Consider the following 20,925-nt stretch of genomic DNA (forward strand, 5'->3'; position numbering starts at 1 on the left):
GAGGGATTCGGGTGGCACGGTAGTGCGGCGGGTAGCTTTCCAACCTCACAGCTCCGGTGTCCTTGGTTTGATCCTGAGCTCATATCTATGTAGAGTTTTGCATGTTTTCCACAAATCTACATAGATCTCCTCCTGACGAAATATAAGGAGTCTCTGATTAATTGCATGTTTGAACTGCTCACACAATTACCAGGAAAATCACTGTTACAGCAGTGTATAACCGTGCTCTTTCTCAATCATTCCTTCCTCATTCATTCTCATTTCTTTAAACTCATTCAGCTTCTCTTATTGACTTGACCTGAATTCATAGCTCCTTCACTCTCACTCATAAAACAGAGCTCCCTGCATGACAATGATTAACCTGATTAAGAGTTCCCGTATTTACTTTCGTCTCTTGACCAAACCGTGTTTGTCTGACGTTTAGGAAGCAAACAAACCTGCGGCACGGATGTATGTACGTAAATTCGTGTGCGTGTACTCAAGAAAAGGGTGGGACGCTGTGTCCGAAAGCGTGCAAACGACAGCGAGCTGCCCTTATGACCTATAAACTTTGAGCCTTTTGACAACAAACAGCAGGGTAGCTATCAGAACGTAGCTTAACAGTCCTTTCACATGTCACATGGCTGCATTTAAGGTGCAGAGAGAGGTAGAGTGATGCAATCACATGATGAAAACTGCTTGAGTTGGAAATGCCTTTGCATTGTCTTCAGCATGCTTTTTTGCACCACTGGAATTATGGGATTGAACAGGGTTCACACATAATACATACACAGAATATTCGCACAGAATATTTTGCAATTTTTTCCTTGTGCAGATATTTAGATGGTGCAATAATATTTATATGGTGCAATAATAATAATAATTAATATTATTTTTGGCTAAATACTAACTTTTATTAAAAAAAAGTTTAGTTACTGAGGTTAAGATTTAGGTATAAGAACAACATTAATTAGTAATTATATCAGTGGAGTGTGTGTGTGTGTGTGTGTGTGTGTGTGTGTGTGTGTGTGTGGAGGAGGGGAGAGGGGGGGGCTCGACCCTGACCCCTAAAGTGATGACGAGTCCTTAGAGCTCGCGCTCCTTTCCCAGGCTGCACCTCGAAAATGAATCACACTACGGTCTTACAAATCTCAGACACTTCCAAAAACTTTTTTTTTTTTTTTTTTTTTAAATTTACATTTCATAATCAAAGCTTAAATGCGTACAGATGAAATTCGAACACATTTCCATTTTCGCATTTAAATTTTTTTTTTTTTTTTTTTGCCAGACATTCCATCATCATTCATTGAGCTGTAAAGGACAACCCCCCTCCTCCCCCCTCCCCCTCCCTCCCCCCAGCTCCTCCCCCCTTCCCACTTCCCCCACCCACTTTTTTCCTTTTCGCCTCAGCGCTCGTGCGGACTTGCCTTAACATGATTCGTGGAACGCGCCTTGATGGACACGGATTTCAGCCAATGGGATCTCAGAGAGTGCGGCTCGTGTCCGGCCCACCCCGCTGGCGCGTTGCCAACTCACAGAAAGTGCCACGACTCCAGACTCAGCGGCGGTTCCGAGTCAGTGAAAAAACGTCGGACGTCGGGTAAGCTTGAAACTCTTTTACCTTTCTCTTTAACAGCGGCGGAAAAGTCGCGTATTTCAAATTATAAGTTGTGAAAAGTTAAACTTAACTCAAGTTTGTTGGAAATGTGTCGAAACTTGGTGTTGTTCTTTTGGGAATTTGCCTCCTGACTCCTTTTTTTTTTTCCTCGCTAACTTTACTTTAACTTCATTTTCTCTGTTTCTTTTCACATTTACTGAATGAAATAACTCATGTATTTGAAAGTTTTTCACTTTTTGTACTTTCAGGGTTGTTGTACTTTTATTTTGGGGGAAAAAAAAGGAAAGTTAGCCCAAACGCTGTCTTCTTCCACTTCATTTTCTTCTTCTGCTTCATTTTCTTCTTCTTCTTTAAGCTACTTGTCTATTTGTATGTGGTGTTGTTGTTGTTGTTTGTTGTTTTTTGGTATTTAACTGCAGTTTAATGTTCAATCCCAGGACTTCAGGATTGGTCAGAAGTTCCTCACATCCATTTGTACACGTTTCACTATCTAGAAATGGAAACTGTGCCCCCTTTCATCAGCAAGTAATTAAGCTGCTGCTTTGGAAAGGAGTCAAAAGGCAAAGGATGTTTAGCTGATACACAACTAACTGTTGTGTGTGTGTGTGTTTACTTTTTAAAAATCTTTATTTGGTTTTTTTTTTTTTTGGGGGGGGTAAGATTTTAAAATAACAGAATATTTCGCCTATCTCTTACACAGCACACGATGATGATGATGATGATGATGATGATGGGATCATCCATCTATCCATCCATCCATCTATCCATTTTGCTCTTTTATTCCACGCACAAGCTTACCATTTAATAAGACAGTGGAAGTGCACACATCGGGTCCGGGGATCCGTCGTGCATATTATTATTATTATCTTTTTCCTTTTTTTAAAATTTTTTTTTTTATTATTATTATTATTTTTTTAAATTAAATAAACTACACTCTGAGGGGAAAAAAGTAATAAACAGTAGCTTTCCTTGTCGCTGGGGTGGCATTTTTTTATTTTATTTATTTATTTTTTAAATTAATTTTTTGTACCGTTCACTTGGAAATGTCTATATAGAGTGTCTGTATTTTATTATTTTAAATTATTTATTTATTTATTTTTTTAAATGAGATTTAAGGTACATAATTGGAGCATAATTCCCTTTTACGCACCTTTGGTTTTCACTTCAGTAACAATGATCGATACGGTTTAAATCTTTTTCCTCAGTGTGTCCTCAACATTATTATAGATGTTATCTAGTTATCTTAAGTGACTGTCCACTTGAAGCGACTCAAATGAGACTCGATTAAAAAATATATATATATTTTTTGATTGAATAAAACATATATATTTTTTTTGATTGAATAAAACCAGGAAGTGTCGTCAGTCCACCTGGAGGAGTGGAAAGTTCAGGAAGCTCTCAGATAAATAAAGTTCTGGAAATGATGTGTGCACTTTAACGACTACTATATTGTCCTTGTAATTTGTTTTACTGTAGAAAAAGACCTCTGGTTGCAAAAAAAAAAACAAAAATCAAGATTGAGAACGCCTGTCGTACTACACAGTGGTTTGATCTGATAGAACTCAAGTGACAGGAAGTTTGGGGTTAGAGATTAGAGAGCTTTGTTGTATATATTTATATACAAGTACACAAGAAATATCGTCATCCAAGGCCTTGGTGAACACAGTGAAACGCTGGTGAACGTGTGTGTGTGTGTGTGTGTGTGTGTGTGTGTGTGTGTGTGTGTACACGTTTAGCTAGCACAGTATTCACTACACGTCATCTAGTTGCGTTAAAAATGCCATAAAAGAGAAGAAAGCCAAAATTATTCAATTATTCAGCACCAGGGCGGTGTGATGCACCATCTCGCTGTGTTTTATTCCTCTTTTTATTCTTCTTTCTTAAAAAAAAATCATTTAAGGAACACCACATTGCTTCTTATCCATTTATGGTTACCTTATTTACTGTTGGGGAATGTCTGTGAGACAAGTTCTCTCCTGTTATCGCTTACGTTATAGCAGCTATAAACAGTGGTACCCTCGCCAGCCTCTTTCTCTCTCTCGAAGATAATAAGATGAAAACACAGCTTGTCATGTTGGAGAGAAACCAGAAAGCACGCAGTCCTCTGTCCTGAAGACTGACTGTTACAAAGTGCTGCCACTGGAGCCTCGTTACCCTTCGTAATTTTAACTCGAACAGAATGAATAAGAACAGTTTTACCACACGGATGTGATGGAATTGCGCTCTGGAAATCTAGTATGTAGGGAACTACTTTACCACACGGTTGTGTGATTTAATTGTTGTATAATACAGCTGATATAAAACACTTATCAAAGCACTGACTGTAACACAACTCCAACCTGAACTGAGGCATTAAGTAAAAGAATACGGGTTTTGATCCTGCTTTTGAAACGGTGAATTGTGACGAGCTGAAATTTGCAGCTCTGATCATTGACATTGATACCGGCTTTTTCTTTTTTTTGGTATTTTAGAGTGAAATCATGGCAGGAGCTGCACGAGGTGGTAAACGGTTGGATGCTTTCAGTGCTGCTTTTAAACAGACCAGCACTAATCTGACGTTCTGGTTTTTTGCCTATGGGCAAATTAAATTGCGCGTGCTAATTTGACTTGGACAGGAGAGTGGCTCGAGCGTCAGGTGCACGGGTAAAAATACAAGTTTCACGCCCTTGACTTGTGGAAAAAAAAAGGCCTTTGGGCGTAATTTCTCTTACCTTCCTGATAACGTAGGCGTATCACACCTCTACGTTTTGGCAGGTTGGTTGGCGCTTTTTTAAGCTTTTCCAGTGATTCATACAGCTCATAACGCTGCGTTTGCTCGATAAAGTTGCACTTGATAAAGTATCAGCGTTCAAAACAGAAAGACGTTAAAGATGCAGAAGATCGTAACTTTCAACACTTCTGCTGTTTAATGTTTAACTCTCCGCTTGAGCAGGGTGCAGTTTGGGGTGGTACTGTATTGGACTGTAGCTTTAATTTGTGGGGGAATTTAAAACACGTGATTTCAGAACATTAAATGAAACCATGTTTGTTTAGGTTTCACTTATGAAGGGCTTTGCGTTTGTAAAATTAAGGAAATTCAATGACTTCAGTCAAATTCATCAAATTTTTTTTTTTAACGTTTCAGTATTAAGAATCGAAATTCTAACCAAGAGTGCTCTATTGGATTCAGATTTCATGCTTGTTGGCGTTTAAGTGGCCCAATGTGTGCCCAGAGAACATTCCCCACACCATTACGCAACCGCCACCAGGTTGAACTATCCTACCATCTTCACGTCGCAGCAGAAATCGAGCGTCGTCAGACCAGGCGACTTCCTGTGTGCTCACAGGATTCTGTATGTTGGGTAAACCTCATAGTGCACCCAGTTGGACATGACTATTTTAGGGGGCTGAAATGAGCCAGTTGTCATCGACTTCTGCCTCGCCAGATGCTCTTTAGAGCGTGCAGGAAGACATCTCCACAATGTTCACCACACTGTGCCAATAACTAATCTGAGCACTTATGGTCTCCGAAAATAGGAGCGCTTATAAAAATGGATAGAAATTGCCTCGTATTAAACCGCTTTTCCTAGCGAACCTGTTGAACTTAAGAAAAAAAAAAAAAGGTTTTATCCCAAATCGAAGATCTTTCCAGTTTCCAGACACACATTCCAGTAAACCTGAAGCCTGCAGCACCTGAACCTGAAGTTCACGGATAAGATTAATTTGTGTTTTATATATCTGCTATTGGAACACAGCCATACGCCAGTGTATAGAGGTTAACCTAATCCCAAAATAAACTTTTAAAGCCGTTTCTTATTTACTTTTAGCACCGTACCCACCCTGTTCAAGGCGAGCATGTGGAACCTGTTAGAGTTTTGAGGCCAAATCCTAACGTGGCATAAATGAATGGGTGATAACGAAAGCAAGTTGTAATCACACACTCAAGCCTCCAGACTGTATTCCTAGTCGATTTCCCTGAAGGAAGTAAAGACTGAAAACTTTAAAAATACTATACTATGAAATACTATCTCTGCCGTTAGAGCTTTGCTTTACATTCAGGGAGTTCTCGTTCAAGTGTCCACTCAGCACTTCCCAGCATTTTGAAGGCATCTCAGCCTGTGTGTGTGTGTGTGTGTGTGTGTGTGTGTGTGTGTGTGTGAGAGAGAGAGAGAGAGAGAGAGAGAGAGAGAGAGAGAGAGAGAGAGAGAGAGAGAAAGGGAGAATGTATGCATGTGCAGTCCCTGTGGATTCCCACTCAGGCCTGAAGATATTCATAGGAATTCCAGCTGGTGCAAGCACACCATCTTCATCGACTCATTAGTAAGGGGGGGTCGGTATTGTACTCTACTGCTACTCCACACTGATTGCATGGAAACTGGAGAGCCATTTGGAGTAGAGTAGAGAGTAAAGTGGCATGTTCTTTGGACAGTGTTGCATAACCTTGTCTCCAGTGGTCGAGACTTGGGAAACTGCCATGTTTTGATGAAAAGGCCTTTGAGACTGGTAGCGAGTAAAGGAAGGAGGTTAGACTGTCTGGATCTGGGGACCTCGGTTTCTTACCTGAGTAGATAGCGTCATAGTTTTCCTGACCTTATAAGGACACGCTAAGTAAACATTTTTAAAATGTTTATACGGCTTTGATAAATACAGGTGGGCAGAACGAAGTTCTCGCTCACACTACTCTTAAAAGTGCAGAAGGTTTTCCACTTAGCAGCAGTTTTTGAATTAGTAAACGGTGTGAATAATGGCTCGTGACTGAATTTACTGACAAACAAAGTTACACAATAAACAGCACAATTTTATGTAACGAGATGGCACTAAGGCCCCGTCTACATTTTCAAAAAAATGTACCGTCCACACAGTGTCATGGAATATACCTCTGCCCACGAGAGAAAATGTAAAAAAGGCTTTTTAAAAATTATTTGTCTGTCGAGAAGGTGTTTGCTGTTTTACGTAGTCTTCCTTCCTCACTTAAGTAGTAAAATGCATACGCAACTTTTGTTCACATCAACAGGCGATCTCTAAGAATGATCCTTCTCTAATACTCAAAGACAGAACTGAACAAGACAGAGCACTTTTCAGGCTCAACATTCTCTCTTTGGAATTTTGGTGTGGATGGAGAGGGAAAAACCCCCCTACATTTTCATAAATATCTGTATATGTGTATGGGCAGAGCCTAAATTTAATGAAACGGTATTAATGTAATGTCAGATCATGAATATCCAGTAGACTTCATAGACAGTGTTCCTCCTGTTGCAGAAACGGGATCATCGGTGGAACAGGACTGAGCAAAGATGGACGTGTACGACCCTCAGACCCTCGGCATCATGGTGTTTGGTGGCTTCATGGTGGTTTCGGCTATCGGAATCGCCCTGGTCTCCACTCTTTCCATGAAGGAGACCTCTTACGAGGAAGCCCTGGCTAAGCAGCGCCGCGAATTGGCCAAGACTCAGCCCCAGCGTGTGGACAAGAAGAAGAAGGCAGCAGAGAAGAAAAGCAAAGCCAAGAAGAAGGAGGAGAAGCCGAACGGGAAGCTTCCTGAACAGGAGGCGCAGCACGACTCGGGCCATGAACCCGCTTCAGAAACGAGCGAACCAGAACCTGAATCTGAACCCGAGATCACCGCTGCGCCCGCACCCGTTCCTGTACCCGTCGCCCCAGTTGTTCCGGTGATCCCAGAGCCCAAAGTTGAGGTTGAGGTGGCAGTGACGAAGCCTGCTGTAGCAGCAGCCCCGCCTGCGCTTTCCCCAAAAGACAAGAAGAAGAGAAAGGTCGCGAAGGTGGAGCCAGCCCCTGCTAAACCTGTAGAAATTGCCTCAGAGACCATCACCAAAGAGCCAGCCCCTAAGAATGCCAAGGACTCGGCTGCCAAGACTGCCAAGGAACCGGTTGCTAAAGTTGTAAAAGAACCAGCTGCCAAGGCGGCAAAGGAACCAGCTCCTAAGGGTGCCAAGGAAGCAACTCCTAAGGGGGCCAAGGAACCTGTTGCTAAGGAAGCAGCTCCTAAGGTTGCTAAGGAACCGGTTGCTAAGGAAGCAGCTCCTAAGGTTGCTAAGGAAGCAGCTCCTAAGGTTGCCAAGGAACCAGCTGCAAAGGTGGTGAAGGAAACCACCCCTAAAGAGCAAGCCACAAAAGTCGCTAAGGAACCAAGTGCCAAGAGTACCCAGGAACCTGTCGCCAAGCAGCAGGCTGGTAAGGTTTCTAAAGAACCTGCTGCTAAGGAATCGGCCACTAAAGTTGCGAAGGAGCCTGTCGCTAAGGAACCAGCTGCTAAGGCAGTCAAGGAACCCGTCGTTAAAGAATCGGCTGCGAAGGCTTCCAAAGAAGCGGGTGCTAAGTCTGCGAAAGAACCTAATGTTAAACTTGCTAAGGAACCAGCTCCCAAGGGTGCTAAGCAGCCAGCTGTTGCTGTGGTGGCTGAGGTTGCCCCGGTGACGGTTATTCCACCAAAAGCTGAGCCGCCCAAACCTGAAGCCTCTTCCAAGAAGAAGTCAAAAAAGAAGGCAGAGCCAGGTAGGTGCTGCAGATTAGCACTCAGGGCATACACTAATGAGGTTAACAATGAATGAAAACTTGTAGGTACCAGTTGGAATGGTTTCGTTTGTGTAACGCATTCCTGTACCTCAGCGATCGATGTATGCTTTTTAAATTAGTCCTCCAGAGGTGACGTACTCTCTCCCTAGTGTGTATGTACAGGAATTTGGGTTGACTGCCAGAAGAATATATGATGTTTTTACTTTGAAACGAATGACCATGTCCTCTCCACTCCTGGTCTGTTTGGCTGCAGCAGCTGCTGTGGATGTTGCAGATGTGCCCCTGCTGTTGCCGTTTAAAACACTGGTCTCCACCCTGAGCAGCTCTAATTTCTCCGACTCGGAGACCCAGAAGCTTCTGGAGATCGTCAGTGACAAGGCGGGAGCCGACACCTGGCAGCTGGTACGACCCCATTTCCTAGCAGTGATTAGTTCTCAGTTACTGTTTGATGCGCAGATACACAGATACGCCTCATACGATCTCTCGTTAAATGTGTGTAGAGACGCTGCGAGGAGAAATAAAGCTTTGAAAGAAGTAGCAGAGCATCATTGGTGCTTCTTGTGAATGTAGTACAGTTAGCTTGCTCTGCTTGCTTCAGTACGAAGCTTAACACATAAATCAAACAACAAATTTTCACACCGATTAGTGCGTTATTTCATTTGGGTTTAATTAGTTAGCTCTAGTAACTTTACATAGCTACTGCGGTTTCTCATCAGCACTAAAAAATACTGGACAGTCCGCAAGCGACAAATTTAGTAGTAGTCTCTACACACCCACAAGAGACAAACTGAAACACACGAGGGACTTATTGCTTGCCTAGTGTAGAATTATTGTAGAATTATTTTGCACTGTAGCACTTTACCTACACTTTAATGTTCTTTTATTGTCGTTACTTTTAAATTTTGTGTTTGTTCTTGTTTGTTTTTTTGCTGAAATGTACAGTTGCTCTTTCTGCTTCTCCAGGCCTCTCAGAGAGGTGACCCCTTGGCAGCTCTGAAGAAGCAGCTGGAGGAGAAAGACAAGCTCCTGTCTGCTGAGCAGGAGAACGCTGCCGCATCCAAGACACGCATACGCGAGCTCACGAAGGTTTCAGCTCGTTCCTCTCTAAATCCCGATCGATAGCCGGCATTAAAAGCAAATGTACATAGAGTGAAAATCAATTTCAGTGGCTTGAGAGTAGGGACGCGGGTAGGATACCTTCTTCTTTTTTTTTTCTTCTTCAGACCAAAGAATACATAACGTACATGTTTTTTGATACTTGCCAATACAGAACATTTAATTTGGAAGAATGAGCACTGTATCCATGAGTCCCTAGTTGAGACTGTAAATCATAACACATGTAACATGATAACTGTGATGACCCAGTCTCGAGTGCTGAATCAGGACTTTAAATAAAATATTTTTTTTATGACTGTCATGATTGTATTTGTAATCACCTGGAAACAGCCTTAATCACAGCAACTCTGATTCTTTCACAACTTGTCATAACAAAGCACAGTCACACCCTGAGAGCACAGTCCTTTAGGCTCTTGTCAGTCATGTGCATAATAGAAGGTACACTGGCAGTAATGTTAATAACGTAATGGCAAACTGACAGAATTTTCTCTAGGGCTGCGCAATATATCGAAATCATCCAAATATCGCAAACGTAAATACCGTGATGTCTTGACGCACCCGCGTTTGCGCTATATTTTGATCGGTTTTCTGTCGTGTGCCCGCAGGAGCTGAGCAGCGAGAAGAGCAAGATGGCCTCGGTGGAAACCCGGCTGAGCTCAGAGCTGAGCGCTCGCGAGCAGGAGATCGCCGCGCTGCACGCCCGCATGAAGGCTTCCTACGACGAGCACACGCACCAGACCCAGAAGCTCAACAGCAAGGTCAGAGTTCAGACGGCAACAGCCTCCGAGATGAATATTAACAGTTAAGGCTGTAAAGATTTGTCCAGCGTAGATTTTTCCATTTCTAATCAAGTACTTTGAGGGATTTGTTTGTACGTTACCAGTTTATGTATTAGGTGTATTTTTCTTGATTGTGTGATTACAGATGATTTTGTCCTGCACAGCTTCCGTACTTCTTTTAACAGACCTCACAGTGTGGTGTTTATCCATGTAGTTTCATTAATGAGTGTGTTTCGTGCCTGCTGTAGATCCAGAGCCTGCAGGATCAGCTGGAGAACGGCCCCGCTGCCCAGCTGGCCCGTCTGCAGCAAGAAAACACCATCCTGAGAGACGCCCTGAACCAAGCCTCCAGCCTGGCAGAGAGCATGTACGTATATACACACACACACACACACCTACTGGCAGCCACACATAGAAACCGAGTCACTGTCTTGATGTATCACTAATGTAAGAGGCATGTTTGCTAAACATTTATGAAACTTTACCAAAAGTTGGCTAAAGAAAGTCTGAAATGTTGTGCAGTCATGAAGAGACTTGAACAAACTCTTGTTAAATGTGCTTTTACTGAAAATCTCCACGTTTTTTAATTGCATCTTCTGTATTGATATTAACGCATGGCCACTCATAAGTAGCAACAATGCCTGGGTCAGAGAGTGAAGAGCTGGAGCTTGTTATTCCAGGCCAAATTGCACAGTAATGTGGAAGTTCAGACAAAACCCCAAGTACAGTCCAATGAGATTTAAGCTAATGCCGCACTTGGCTGTTGCATAATTCTACTAGTACAGCGTGCTGTCACTTTGCATTTAAACAGGTTGAGTGCAACTTGATATACTGGCTTGAATAATGACTTTTACTACAGTAAAGCATAAGTGTGATGCTCGCAGAGTCGAGCGAACAGCATAGCTTATAGGTAAAATATTTGCCAAAAACTTGTCGTCACATGCAGACGTTACAGGTCGTGTAAAACTGCGGCATGATAAAGAATGAAAAACGGTAGACTTTAGGCAGTTTGTCAGCGTCAAGGAGCCGGCTTTAGAAGCCTGTACTCAAGTCAAGTGGTTTCTGTGTTCTGGTCAGTTAAATCACCACTTGATCTTTTGAGCTCTACTCGATGTGAACTTCTCTTTAGAGTGTATAATAAGTGCTGTGTCTTTTAACTGTCCTTGTTCTCTTACACACACACACACACACACACACACACACACACACACAGGCAAAATGCAGAGCTGGTAAAGCTACGCCAGGACGTTGTGCGTCTGGGCCGCGAGCTGAGCGAACGCACAGACGCCCAACACGCCGAGGAGGAGCGCAGGAAAGCCCTGGAATCCAAAATGGCTGCCACCGAGGAACAGCTGGCCCAGGTCAAGGTAAGTGAATGACCTCTGAACGCTCTCCAAGCCCTCTGAAGAACGAGACCCTTGACGTCTCTCCTCACGATCAAGTTCCAATTTGTCTGTAAAACAATCTGTTTTATCGGAAGGCAAAATATCCCGATATCTTTGCAGTGTAAGATGTCATGTAACTGTCCTGGTTACGTGCCAAGTGGATTAGCTAATAAATTTGCATGCAGAGAAAGTCTTTTTTTTTTTTTTCTTCTTCTATTCTTCCGTAAACCCATCCAGTATCGAACAGTTTAAGCACCATGATTAGCTAACTATCTAGGACTGTCAGATGACCCAGAGCACATCTCTGTCCCGTACCTAATTCGGTTAGCAAAGTGGTTTTGTTGGAGCAGGGAAAACACAAGGTGTAGGACAGTGGTTACTCGGGAACCTGTGCTCTGTAAGCTTTGCATGCTTATGCTGCCTAACGGAGAGGCTTTGCTGCCACCCGAATGAAAACGAAATGATTGTGTGCGTTTACAGGCAGGGCGCACAGACGCCGAGCAGTCCTTGCAGCAGACCCTGGAGAAGGTCAAGGCCGAGTTGTGCCAGGCGCAGAACAACAGCGCCAAACTGCAAGCCCAGCTGCAGCAAGCACAACAGGAAGGTGACCAACTCAGTGGTCAGTGATTCACCTTCTTCACGTCATTCTCTAATCACTTTACGTCTAACATGAGCGTATTAGCATATGACTTGATGAAATATCTTGCTTTGAAAAATACCTTTTACAACAATTTTTTTTTCTTGTTAAATGATTTGCAGTTTACTTTTAACAATTACTAAACACATTATGAGAAAATAATCTCTAAAGATACTACTAGACCATATAGATCTATAAATATGTATACATAAGAACATGTATATTTTTGTATGTGACTTGGGAAATGATGGGAAGTGATACCTGGTCTGTTTAATATTATTTCTCTATATGAGACATTTACCCATGCGCATATGTAATATGTATTTGTACTTTATGATGAATTAATTATGTTTGCATGTGTGTGTTCAGAGCTGCAGGAGCGTGTGCGTGGTACAGAGGTGGAACTTAAGGACAGGTGTGCAGAGGTGGAGGCTTTAAAAGCTCAGCTCGCTCAGGTACAGCAGGACGCACAGGAACAAGTCCTCGTGGAAGTACAAGCCCCGCTGCAGTCTGCCGCACCACAGGTATTTAACTTGAAATGATTCTTAAAACCAAAAATTGGTGGTAGAAAACAAAAAAGGTTCCATGACCCTGTTTGTGTGCAGGTGGAGAACTCGGAGGAACTGGAGCAGCTGAAGAACAGGTAAGGTTTTACTAGTACTGAGACACATGCAGTAGCGGAATATATAAAGCAAAACAGCTAACGTGAGCTGGCATGTAAATATTAGAAAATTTTCAATGGGATAAAAATTCGGTATGGTTAATTATCATCAGGAAAAACAAATCCAAAGCTCTTCACCATCAATTGAAAAGTCAATTTCTGTTTATTATTAGACTTGGATTATATCTAATAGCCGTAAAAGTCCCAGTAAATTAGCTGTTACTATAGCAACGATGCAGTATTAGAGTGAACACATTAATATAAACCTGTGATTTGAATTACAGCATCACAGCAATTATTTTATTTTATTTTTTTCCTTTTTTTCCCCGCTCATCTGTCATTAGCGTTGCATAGTGGTGGCACATAAATCCGTACACACCTCGAGTTTTGCATTCTGGGTTTAAGTATTTATTCTCTGTCTTTCTCAGAATAAAGGAGAAGGAGGATTTGGTGGCATCTCTAGAAGAACAACTGGAGAAGATGAAAACAAGTGCAACGGAGGTATTGGACTAGTATAATACATACAGTTTCAATCTTTTATGCTCACTCTGGTAGTTATAGGAAAATAAGTGTCCTTTGAGTGTAAGGTGCACCCCTAAATTCTGTCTGCCTACAAAAAATACAAATTTAGTTATAGAAGTTGTATTAATGTAGGAGCCTTATCTTAATCTTGTTGCACACTGTTATGTTCTTATGAACATTGTTTTATCGCTTTACAATGCAACAACGTGCTGGTTCTGGGATTGGGATCTATTACGTGCATCATGTTCTAACACACCTGCCGTGTGTGTGTTTCAGACGGGGAGCTCGGTGCAGCAGCTACAGGACAGTCTTACACAGAGAGAGAGCAAGGTCTCAGCGCTGGAGGACGAACTGAAGCAGCTGAGAGAACAAATGGAGCAGCAGAAATCTGCGGTAAGATTTCGATCCTTATTGGATATACTCTTGTTTTTATTAACGAACTTAATTAAATAATTGAATTAGTTCAATGTTAACATTACTCATAAGGCATGTTTTCTGTACATTCCACTCTGGCTAGCTTTACATGCAAAGATAATGAACTCACTCTGATTGCAGATTCCAGACAAACGGTTTATAAGTATCCTAAACTGAGCAGTGTGAATAAAATCTCAGTTTATATGCACGTTATATATGTAATCCGATTCAAAGTTATGAGCACGCGATAACTCTCGAGAGCGAGTCCAGTCAGCTTATCAGCTTTTTAAGCTCACTGCTTGAGGTTTAAATTATTTCCAGCACAGCAAAACATCATCCAAGTGTGATTACTGTACGAACAGCGTGAAGAATTTGTGATCGTGGAAAAGTTGCTCAGCATTTCATATTTGTGTACATTTAGGAAAAAGGATGCTCTGGTTGTTGAAAATAACATTAAAAGTGAACACATCATAAATCTTTTTATATTAAAAGCGTGAGAATGACCGCACGAGAAGGTTTTCCGCCTGATCTTTCATTTTACCGCGTGTGTTTCAGACGGAGAGCTCAGTGCAGCAGCTGCAGGGCAGCCTTGCAGAGCGAGAGAACAAAGTCTCAGCGCTGGAGGAGGAGCTGAAGCAGCTGAGAGAAGAGATAAAGCAGCAGAAGGAGGCGGTAAGAGCACTCACTCCATTCTCCTCGTATATCTGACCGGTAACGTTACGCCAGATCGGGCCCGGTGATCTCAAGAGCGTTCTCATACACTCGAGTGTCCTTCTCAGGCTCGCACTGTTCTTGTGTTCACAGGCCGAGATTGCAGAAGCAGAGCAGCCGTTTGAGAAGTAAGAGTCTAGGAAGTGTATCCTATTATGTGCATTTGTGCATGCAGAAGTAAAGAGATTGGTTTATTTTTTTTTTTTTAATTGGAAATCCTGTTTTTCAGCTTGGAGAAAGATGCTCGTCTGATTGCTCTGGAGGAGGAGCTCCAGCAGCTGAGAGGGCAGGCGGAGCAGACGAAGGCCGAGAGCAGGGTTAGTGTATATGAAGAATGGTTGCATTGCAAATGCACGTTACGTACGAAGTGTCAAGGTGAAGGTGGTGCAGAACGAAACACTAACTCGAGGATGGGAGTTCATAAAAAAAAAAAAACCTAAGCTCTAGGCCAAAACGATAATGCAGAACAGTCTCTACTTACTTTGTGTAGAACAGAATGTAAGAATCTGAGTAACTAACAACATTTAATAGCATTACAAAGTAAATAACATTATGCAGGAAAAAAAAAAGTCAATCAGGCAAGAGTGTCTGAATCTAGTCTTTTATTTTTGTACTGGAATTTTAAATCTAATTAAGGGAAGTACAGGAAGTTAACAGTGACCGTTTTATTTACATAATCGTAGTTATTTTGGATTTGTGCCTTAGTTGTGTGTTTTCTTTGTTAACATAATATTTGTGTGTGTAGGAGCTTCAGGAGAAGAGCAACGCTGCCGCTCAAGCTCTGGCCACAGCCGAGCGACTGAACGAAGAGAGGCTGAACCAAGCAATGAACGCACAGGTGCGAATGCGCGCGCACACTCACCTGAACACTTGCTTTCTTGATCACTTCTGTGAAGATAAATCACACAAATGTTAGCATTCGTTAAGGCAATCTCCTGCACGTTATAACATGGCTGTGTGTTTGTGTGCGTAGAACGAGGTCAAACAGAAGCTCGACGTGCTCCAGGTGGACACCAAGAACGCTCTCCAAGCCCTCTTCCCTCACATCGTCATAGAAACAGAACAGGTAAAGGGATCGTCCTGTGGGTCGAATCACTGTCAGTGTCATGGCAGAGAAGAATTAGGTCAATCAATATAATACACAGAACAGTTAATCTAAATGCTAGAAGGCTACTGCATGGAGGGGGGGGAAATATTTATAATTGTTAAGCACGAAATAAAGGTTGAGGTACTAAATACTGTGTTTGTGTGTAGAGTAACTGGTTGGAGGCATTCACACTCAAAGCACAGGAGACGCTCACACACAGCCAGCAGGAAGCATCTGAAGAAAAAGACGCAGCGCTAACAGTAAATAAATACACACCTTGCTTCTCCCGTACAATATTTCAGTTCTGGCCTTGTTCACATGCTGTGTGTGTGTGTTGGTTGTCATACAGGACGCTCTACAGAAGTTAAAGGAAGCTGAGGAGAGTCAGACAGCACTGTATGCGCAGTGCGAGCAATACAGAGCCACCCTCAGTGAAACGGTATGATACACACTTGCCTAATCATTTCCTCCCTGTGTAACGCCCAGTTACTCACTGGCTCTATTATTGGCACACAGTACCCATTTGTGTGTGTGTGTGTGTGTGTGTGTGTGTGTGTGTGTTTGTGTAGGAGGGCATACTGAAGGATCTGCAGAACAGCGTGCAGGACGGAGAGGCCACGTGGAAGTCCAAGATCTCTGAAATCGAGGAACAGCGGCAGGCGGTAAACACACGCAAACTCTAGGGTAGTCAGAGCAAGGGATTTAGAAGACCACAGTCAATTTTAAAAGAATTTGACTACCCTAACGCAAATAAACACACACTTGCACACATGCTCAAACACACACTCTTATGAAATGATTTGGGTGGGGGAAAAAAAAAAAAAATTTTGTGTTCGATGTCGAGACCTTTCTTGATTAAATTTGTGTGTGTGTGTGTGTGTGTGTGTGTGTGTGTGTGTGTGTGTGTGTGTGTGTGTGTGTGTGGGTGTCACAGGCCCTGGTTCAAGTGAAGGACTTGGAGGAGACTGTAGAGGCGCTGAGGACAGCGAACCAGAGCACAGAACAGGTGGAGCTCAGTCATTTCCACAACATTCATGTTCATTGGCTTAGAACGTGAGGCAGAGTCTAAGCAGCGAGTCAGTGCATAGCAGTGATGCTGACACAGTTCTCCTTTTCTTCTTAGCTAAAAGGGCAGGTAATGCTGCTAGAAGCACAGCTGGAGAAACAGCTGGAGTCCATCAGCTTCAGCCAGAGCTGTGCTGAGGAGGTGGAGCAGGTGATACTCAACACGCTGCAACACTCGCACTCAGCACAGGAGATTAAAAATCAACGTTTAGGATTTGTTTGTGTTCAATAATATATATTTTTTTCACTTTCTTCCAGCTGAAGACGTTGTTAACAGCCACTCAGAGTCAGCTGGAGGCGGCCCAATCAGACGCTCAGAAACAGCGTGCCGAGCTCTCGGTGGTAAGTCTCATGCTAGCATGTACATCGTTTCAGTTTAAAAAAAAAAAAAAAAAAAAGTCTCATCTTCAACCTCATGAATTGCCTGCTGTAAGAAAAACTGATGCACTGATCTCAGTCCAGCTCAGACACAGAGAGCTGTGTGTGTGTGGGTGTGGTCAGGATCAGAGGTGGGGCCTGTGTTTGAGTGATTGCTGTGCATTACAGGTCAGGCAGCAACTGCAGGCGGTGACTGAGCATGTGCAGAGCAACGAGGACACGCAGCCCGGCCAGGTCAGGCTGGGGAATGTAGCTGCTCAGCTGTGTGTGTGTGTGTGTGTGTGTGTGTGTGTGTGTGTGTGTGTGTGTGTGTGTGTGTGTGTGTGTGTTGTGACAGAGACAATGTAGACTGTGCCTTTTGCTAGTGCTAGTTATGCCAGTAATACTAGTCTGTTTTTTTTCAGTTCAGTTTGTTTGTTTGTTTGTTTGTTTTTTTTTTTTTTTTTTTGTGCCTGCATTTATGTGAAGTGTCGTCTGTCTTTGGTCAGAGTTGTGCTATACGGGGCTTACGCTGGAAGAGAACTCTGGGAATAGGCATGTGCCGATTATCAGCTGAACCGTGACCTTCAGCACGCAATGTTATGAACAGTAATGAACGATTCAAAAAAACTCTTATACCACAGCATTAATTTTCTATAACAGCTCACATAATCCACGCCTCATAATACATTTGAAGCACATTCCTTGATTTAAAAAAAATAAGCATAATTATTGATATGGTGAATTTTTCTGTAAGGAGATGTGTATTTATCATTTATGGAAGGAGATTCTAGTGTCAGCGCTTTGTAACCATCAGAGATAAGGAAGTTTTCGGACACAGGAACGTCTTCAGTACTCATTTTTTGAGACAACTAAGGAGAGGAACAACTGTTTATATCGACATTATTCCACATATTTCATATTCCGCAACATTAAATATCACCAGCATGACTAGACTAATAGTATGTCATTCAGTAATAAATAAGAAGGTGTTAGTGTTGACAAATTGCTGTGGTATAAGAGGAATAAACCCTTTGGGATGTGCTGTTAGAGGAAACTAATCAGTTTTTGGTTTGTCTAGCCTAGTTTATTTAAGCTGGGTAATAAGTATATGACCAGGACAGCACACAAGACATTTTTAATAAAACTTTCTTTTGTGATATTGTAAACTGCGGTATAAGTTTAGACGGTTGGTTCATTTCCGGCGGAAATAACATCGGCACATGTCTAACCTGAGCGCATGCGGTGTTGGATTTTGAATGCTGAAGGCGTGCTCTCTGTGTGACTCCCCCTGTGGGTTCCTCTAACCTCTTCGTGTAGATTCCTGCGTCTGTGCTGCATTGCCCCTTTCCCTTGATCCTTCCGTAAGGTTACTTGTGTCTGACCTCTGACCTCTCGTGGCAGGTGCAGGCACAGCTGGAGCAGGCAGAAGTCCGACTGCAGACAGAGGCGAGCGCGCGCCAGCAGGTGGAGCACAACTACGACCAGGTAACGGTTGATATCAGAAAAATAACAGACTTCCTGCATTATACCCTTTGGACCTTTAAGACGTTGTCTCTTGCATGTTGTGTTACAGATGCAGTATTTTATATTAAAGCATGTATACGTGTGTTATCTTGCAGGCCCAGAAGTGTGTGAGTAACCTGGAGGCTCAGGTGGCGGAGCTGAAGGCAGCCGGAGAAGGAGCCACCACCGAGCTCAAGGTTCCCACAGCACCACATTATCATCTTTCACAGCAACCAGCAGCAGACTAGCGCCGTCTCACTTCTGTGTGTGTGTGTTTAATAGGAGAGGCTGGATAAGGAGGTGAAGCTGACGCAGGAGCTCACGGAGAGCTCGGCGACACTCCAGCAGATACTGAACAACACTCAGGAGGAGCTCACCAAAGAGAAGGAGGTGGTGAAAAACCTGCAGGAGCAGCTACAGGAGAAAGTGCAGCAGCAGGTGCTGTTCTCTTCCCACTGACCTCTGAGTCTGTTAGGCTGCCAGTTAACAGCCGTAGAAATCACACACACATCTGCTTCACATCTAGATTCATTTTGTTCTGCTAGAGCTATGGCTTTTTTTTTTTTTCTCTTTTCCCCCCTCTTCATTTTTCAATAACTTAGGCGTGTCTGTAATGTCTTCAGTTAAACTGAGCTCAGGAATGGAACAAGCACATTTCACATCCAGGCTATTAGTTTTTCATTCATAGTTGCCTGGCAGACAATTAGGCTACACCAGAGATAGAAAAAAATTTAATTAGGCTCATTATTCACACGTGTACAATGATCATCTTGGAGCCATAGTGCTTTTTACTCCGTAACGTTCTACTGACAAACACGTTATGGTCCAAGATGACATTTTTTCGACAGGCCCACGCCGTTTGGGTAAAATATAGTCGATCAGTCGAGTGTTTGAAGTTTTCTACTTTAATTTTATACTCAAATATACAAAACGAACACTTAACACTACTAGTTAAGCGTTATGTAAACTGCATGTCTAAATCATTAAGTGCTCGCCTTAAAAGACCGTATTTAGTAATTCAGTAATACAAGCATCAACGCTTTTAAGAAAAAGTCGGACAAATCCAGTTGGAACAAAATCCTCCGAATCACTTTCACTTTCACCGTCAAACTTCAGGCCACGCCTCCTAGCGAAGTCTGACGCTTGTTCGAGATGCTGACGCGCCTTGAGCCGAGCGTGTGACGATTGTTGGTAAAAGACGTTGTGTGGCTTGTTTTCCGGAGAGATAAAAACAACAGCAACAACGACAAAAAAAAGGTGCAGCCACTGTTAGAAAGTCGTGATACTACAGCATGAGAAACCTGTTATATCAGAGCCTTTAATTGGCTAATGCCACGAACACACACACACACACACACACACGATTTTCCAGTCCCATTTAGCTTCAGCTGATCCACTCTTTGTGTACCACTCCAGAAACCCCACCCACGTTACACCACCCGAGTCTTTAACTCAGTCACACAGCCTTCTCTATATCCCTTTTTAACCAGCCTATGGAGAGTGCACGCACACAAAAGGTCTGTGTGTGTGTGTGTGTGTGTGTGTGTGTGTGTGTGTGTGTGTGTGTGTGGGAATGTACAGCACCTGCATGTAGTTTACTGCTATATTTAACAGCACATCGTGATCTCCTTATTCTCAGCGCACTGAGCTGGGCGTTCATGTGCCTACACCACGGTTGTTTTGTAAGGATACACACGCCATGTTTATGTAATTATAATGCAATGTTCAGTTTTATGGTTCTTGTACAATGAATAGTTCAGACTGTAGAGTGTAAAAAAAAAAAAGATGTAATTTAGTGCTTCTGTGTCTTCAGGAAGGAGAAGAGCTGAAGGAAGGAACCTCTGTGTGACGTCACGGCAGGAAGGCGGAGAAACCGAACCACCAAAAATGCCTTAATTTTTCTTTGTTCTTGTCTCTGTAATCGTTCGTGTACTGTATTAAGAGGAGCGCAAAGGGAGGGGTGTGACATACCGGGGTCCAAACACAAGTTTAACAACTGATTATATTTTTAGTTTGAATTCTTTACCTATGGTCTATTTTTTTTTTTTTTCCCCTTTTCATCCATGTCCAAGACTCTTCACATTCCTCCGACTGTCAGTGTTACGAAGAAAGGGCAAAGTGCATGTGCGTCAGACGCACGCTCCGGTGCAATCACTTACAAAGACTGTCCTTCACGTGGAAGTGAAGAGAAGGAACATTTCCCGTTACAGCGATGCAATACAGCCCTTACACTACTTGTAGTCGGCTGCTGACCAAATGTGATTTAAACTGAAATAAACATTTAAGAGATTATTTGCTTTTGTTTGTTGTACGTGTTTTTGAATATTATAATGTTTTTTCTGTGTGTTTATTGAGATTGTGAGACCTTCTTTTTTTTCTTGTTTGCTCGTCAGATTAGCACATGACAGTTTTCACATGATCCACAAACACTTTTTTTTTGGAGAGAGAGGGAAGAAAAAAACCCACATCTCCTCTGTTTTTGTCCTAACCGGTACATCAGTGAGCACTTTGAAAGGTTTCCACTGATATATGTTGCTTTGACTATAAACACAGCTTCCCCAAGCTCTGTTGAATT

General features: G+C 42.7%; 1 protein-coding gene across 5 annotated transcripts; it reads left to right on the plus strand.

The window, feature by feature from the left end:
* The first annotated feature begins 1,424 nt into the window (after positions 1 to 1,424).
* rrbp1b (ribosome binding protein 1b) lies at positions 1,425 to 20,642 on the plus strand. 5 transcript variants are annotated; one of them, XM_053229352.1, is made up of 28 exons: positions 1,425 to 1,579; positions 6,836 to 8,089; positions 8,364 to 8,512; positions 9,074 to 9,196; positions 9,832 to 9,984; positions 10,254 to 10,372; positions 11,219 to 11,372; positions 11,871 to 12,009; positions 12,397 to 12,551; positions 12,633 to 12,670; positions 13,117 to 13,189; positions 13,487 to 13,603; positions 14,180 to 14,296; positions 14,429 to 14,463; positions 14,565 to 14,652; positions 15,081 to 15,173; positions 15,309 to 15,401; positions 15,590 to 15,682; positions 15,760 to 15,861; positions 15,992 to 16,084; positions 16,357 to 16,428; positions 16,546 to 16,638; positions 16,746 to 16,829; positions 17,034 to 17,099; positions 18,249 to 18,332; positions 18,467 to 18,547; positions 18,633 to 18,788; positions 20,164 to 20,642. In XM_053229352.1, the coding sequence occupies exons 2-28, from the start codon at positions 6,871 to 6,873 to the stop codon at positions 20,197 to 20,199; spliced, it is 3,825 nt and encodes a 1,274-aa protein (XP_053085327.1). In that variant the 5' UTR covers positions 1,425 to 1,579; positions 6,836 to 6,870; the 3' UTR covers positions 20,200 to 20,642. The 5 variants fall into 5 exon arrangements, with proteins under 5 accessions (XP_053085327.1, XP_034155317.2, XP_053085328.1 ...); XM_034299426.2 differs by having other exon boundaries at positions 15,772 to 15,861; XM_053229353.1 differs by having other exon boundaries at positions 8,367 to 8,512.
* The last annotated feature ends 283 nt before the right edge of the window (positions 20,643 to 20,925 follow it).

This window comes from Pangasianodon hypophthalmus, chromosome 25 (assembly GCF_027358585.1).
Source record: "Pangasianodon hypophthalmus isolate fPanHyp1 chromosome 25, fPanHyp1.pri, whole genome shotgun sequence".
NCBI classification, from domain to species: domain Eukaryota; kingdom Metazoa; phylum Chordata; class Actinopteri; order Siluriformes; family Pangasiidae; genus Pangasianodon; species Pangasianodon hypophthalmus.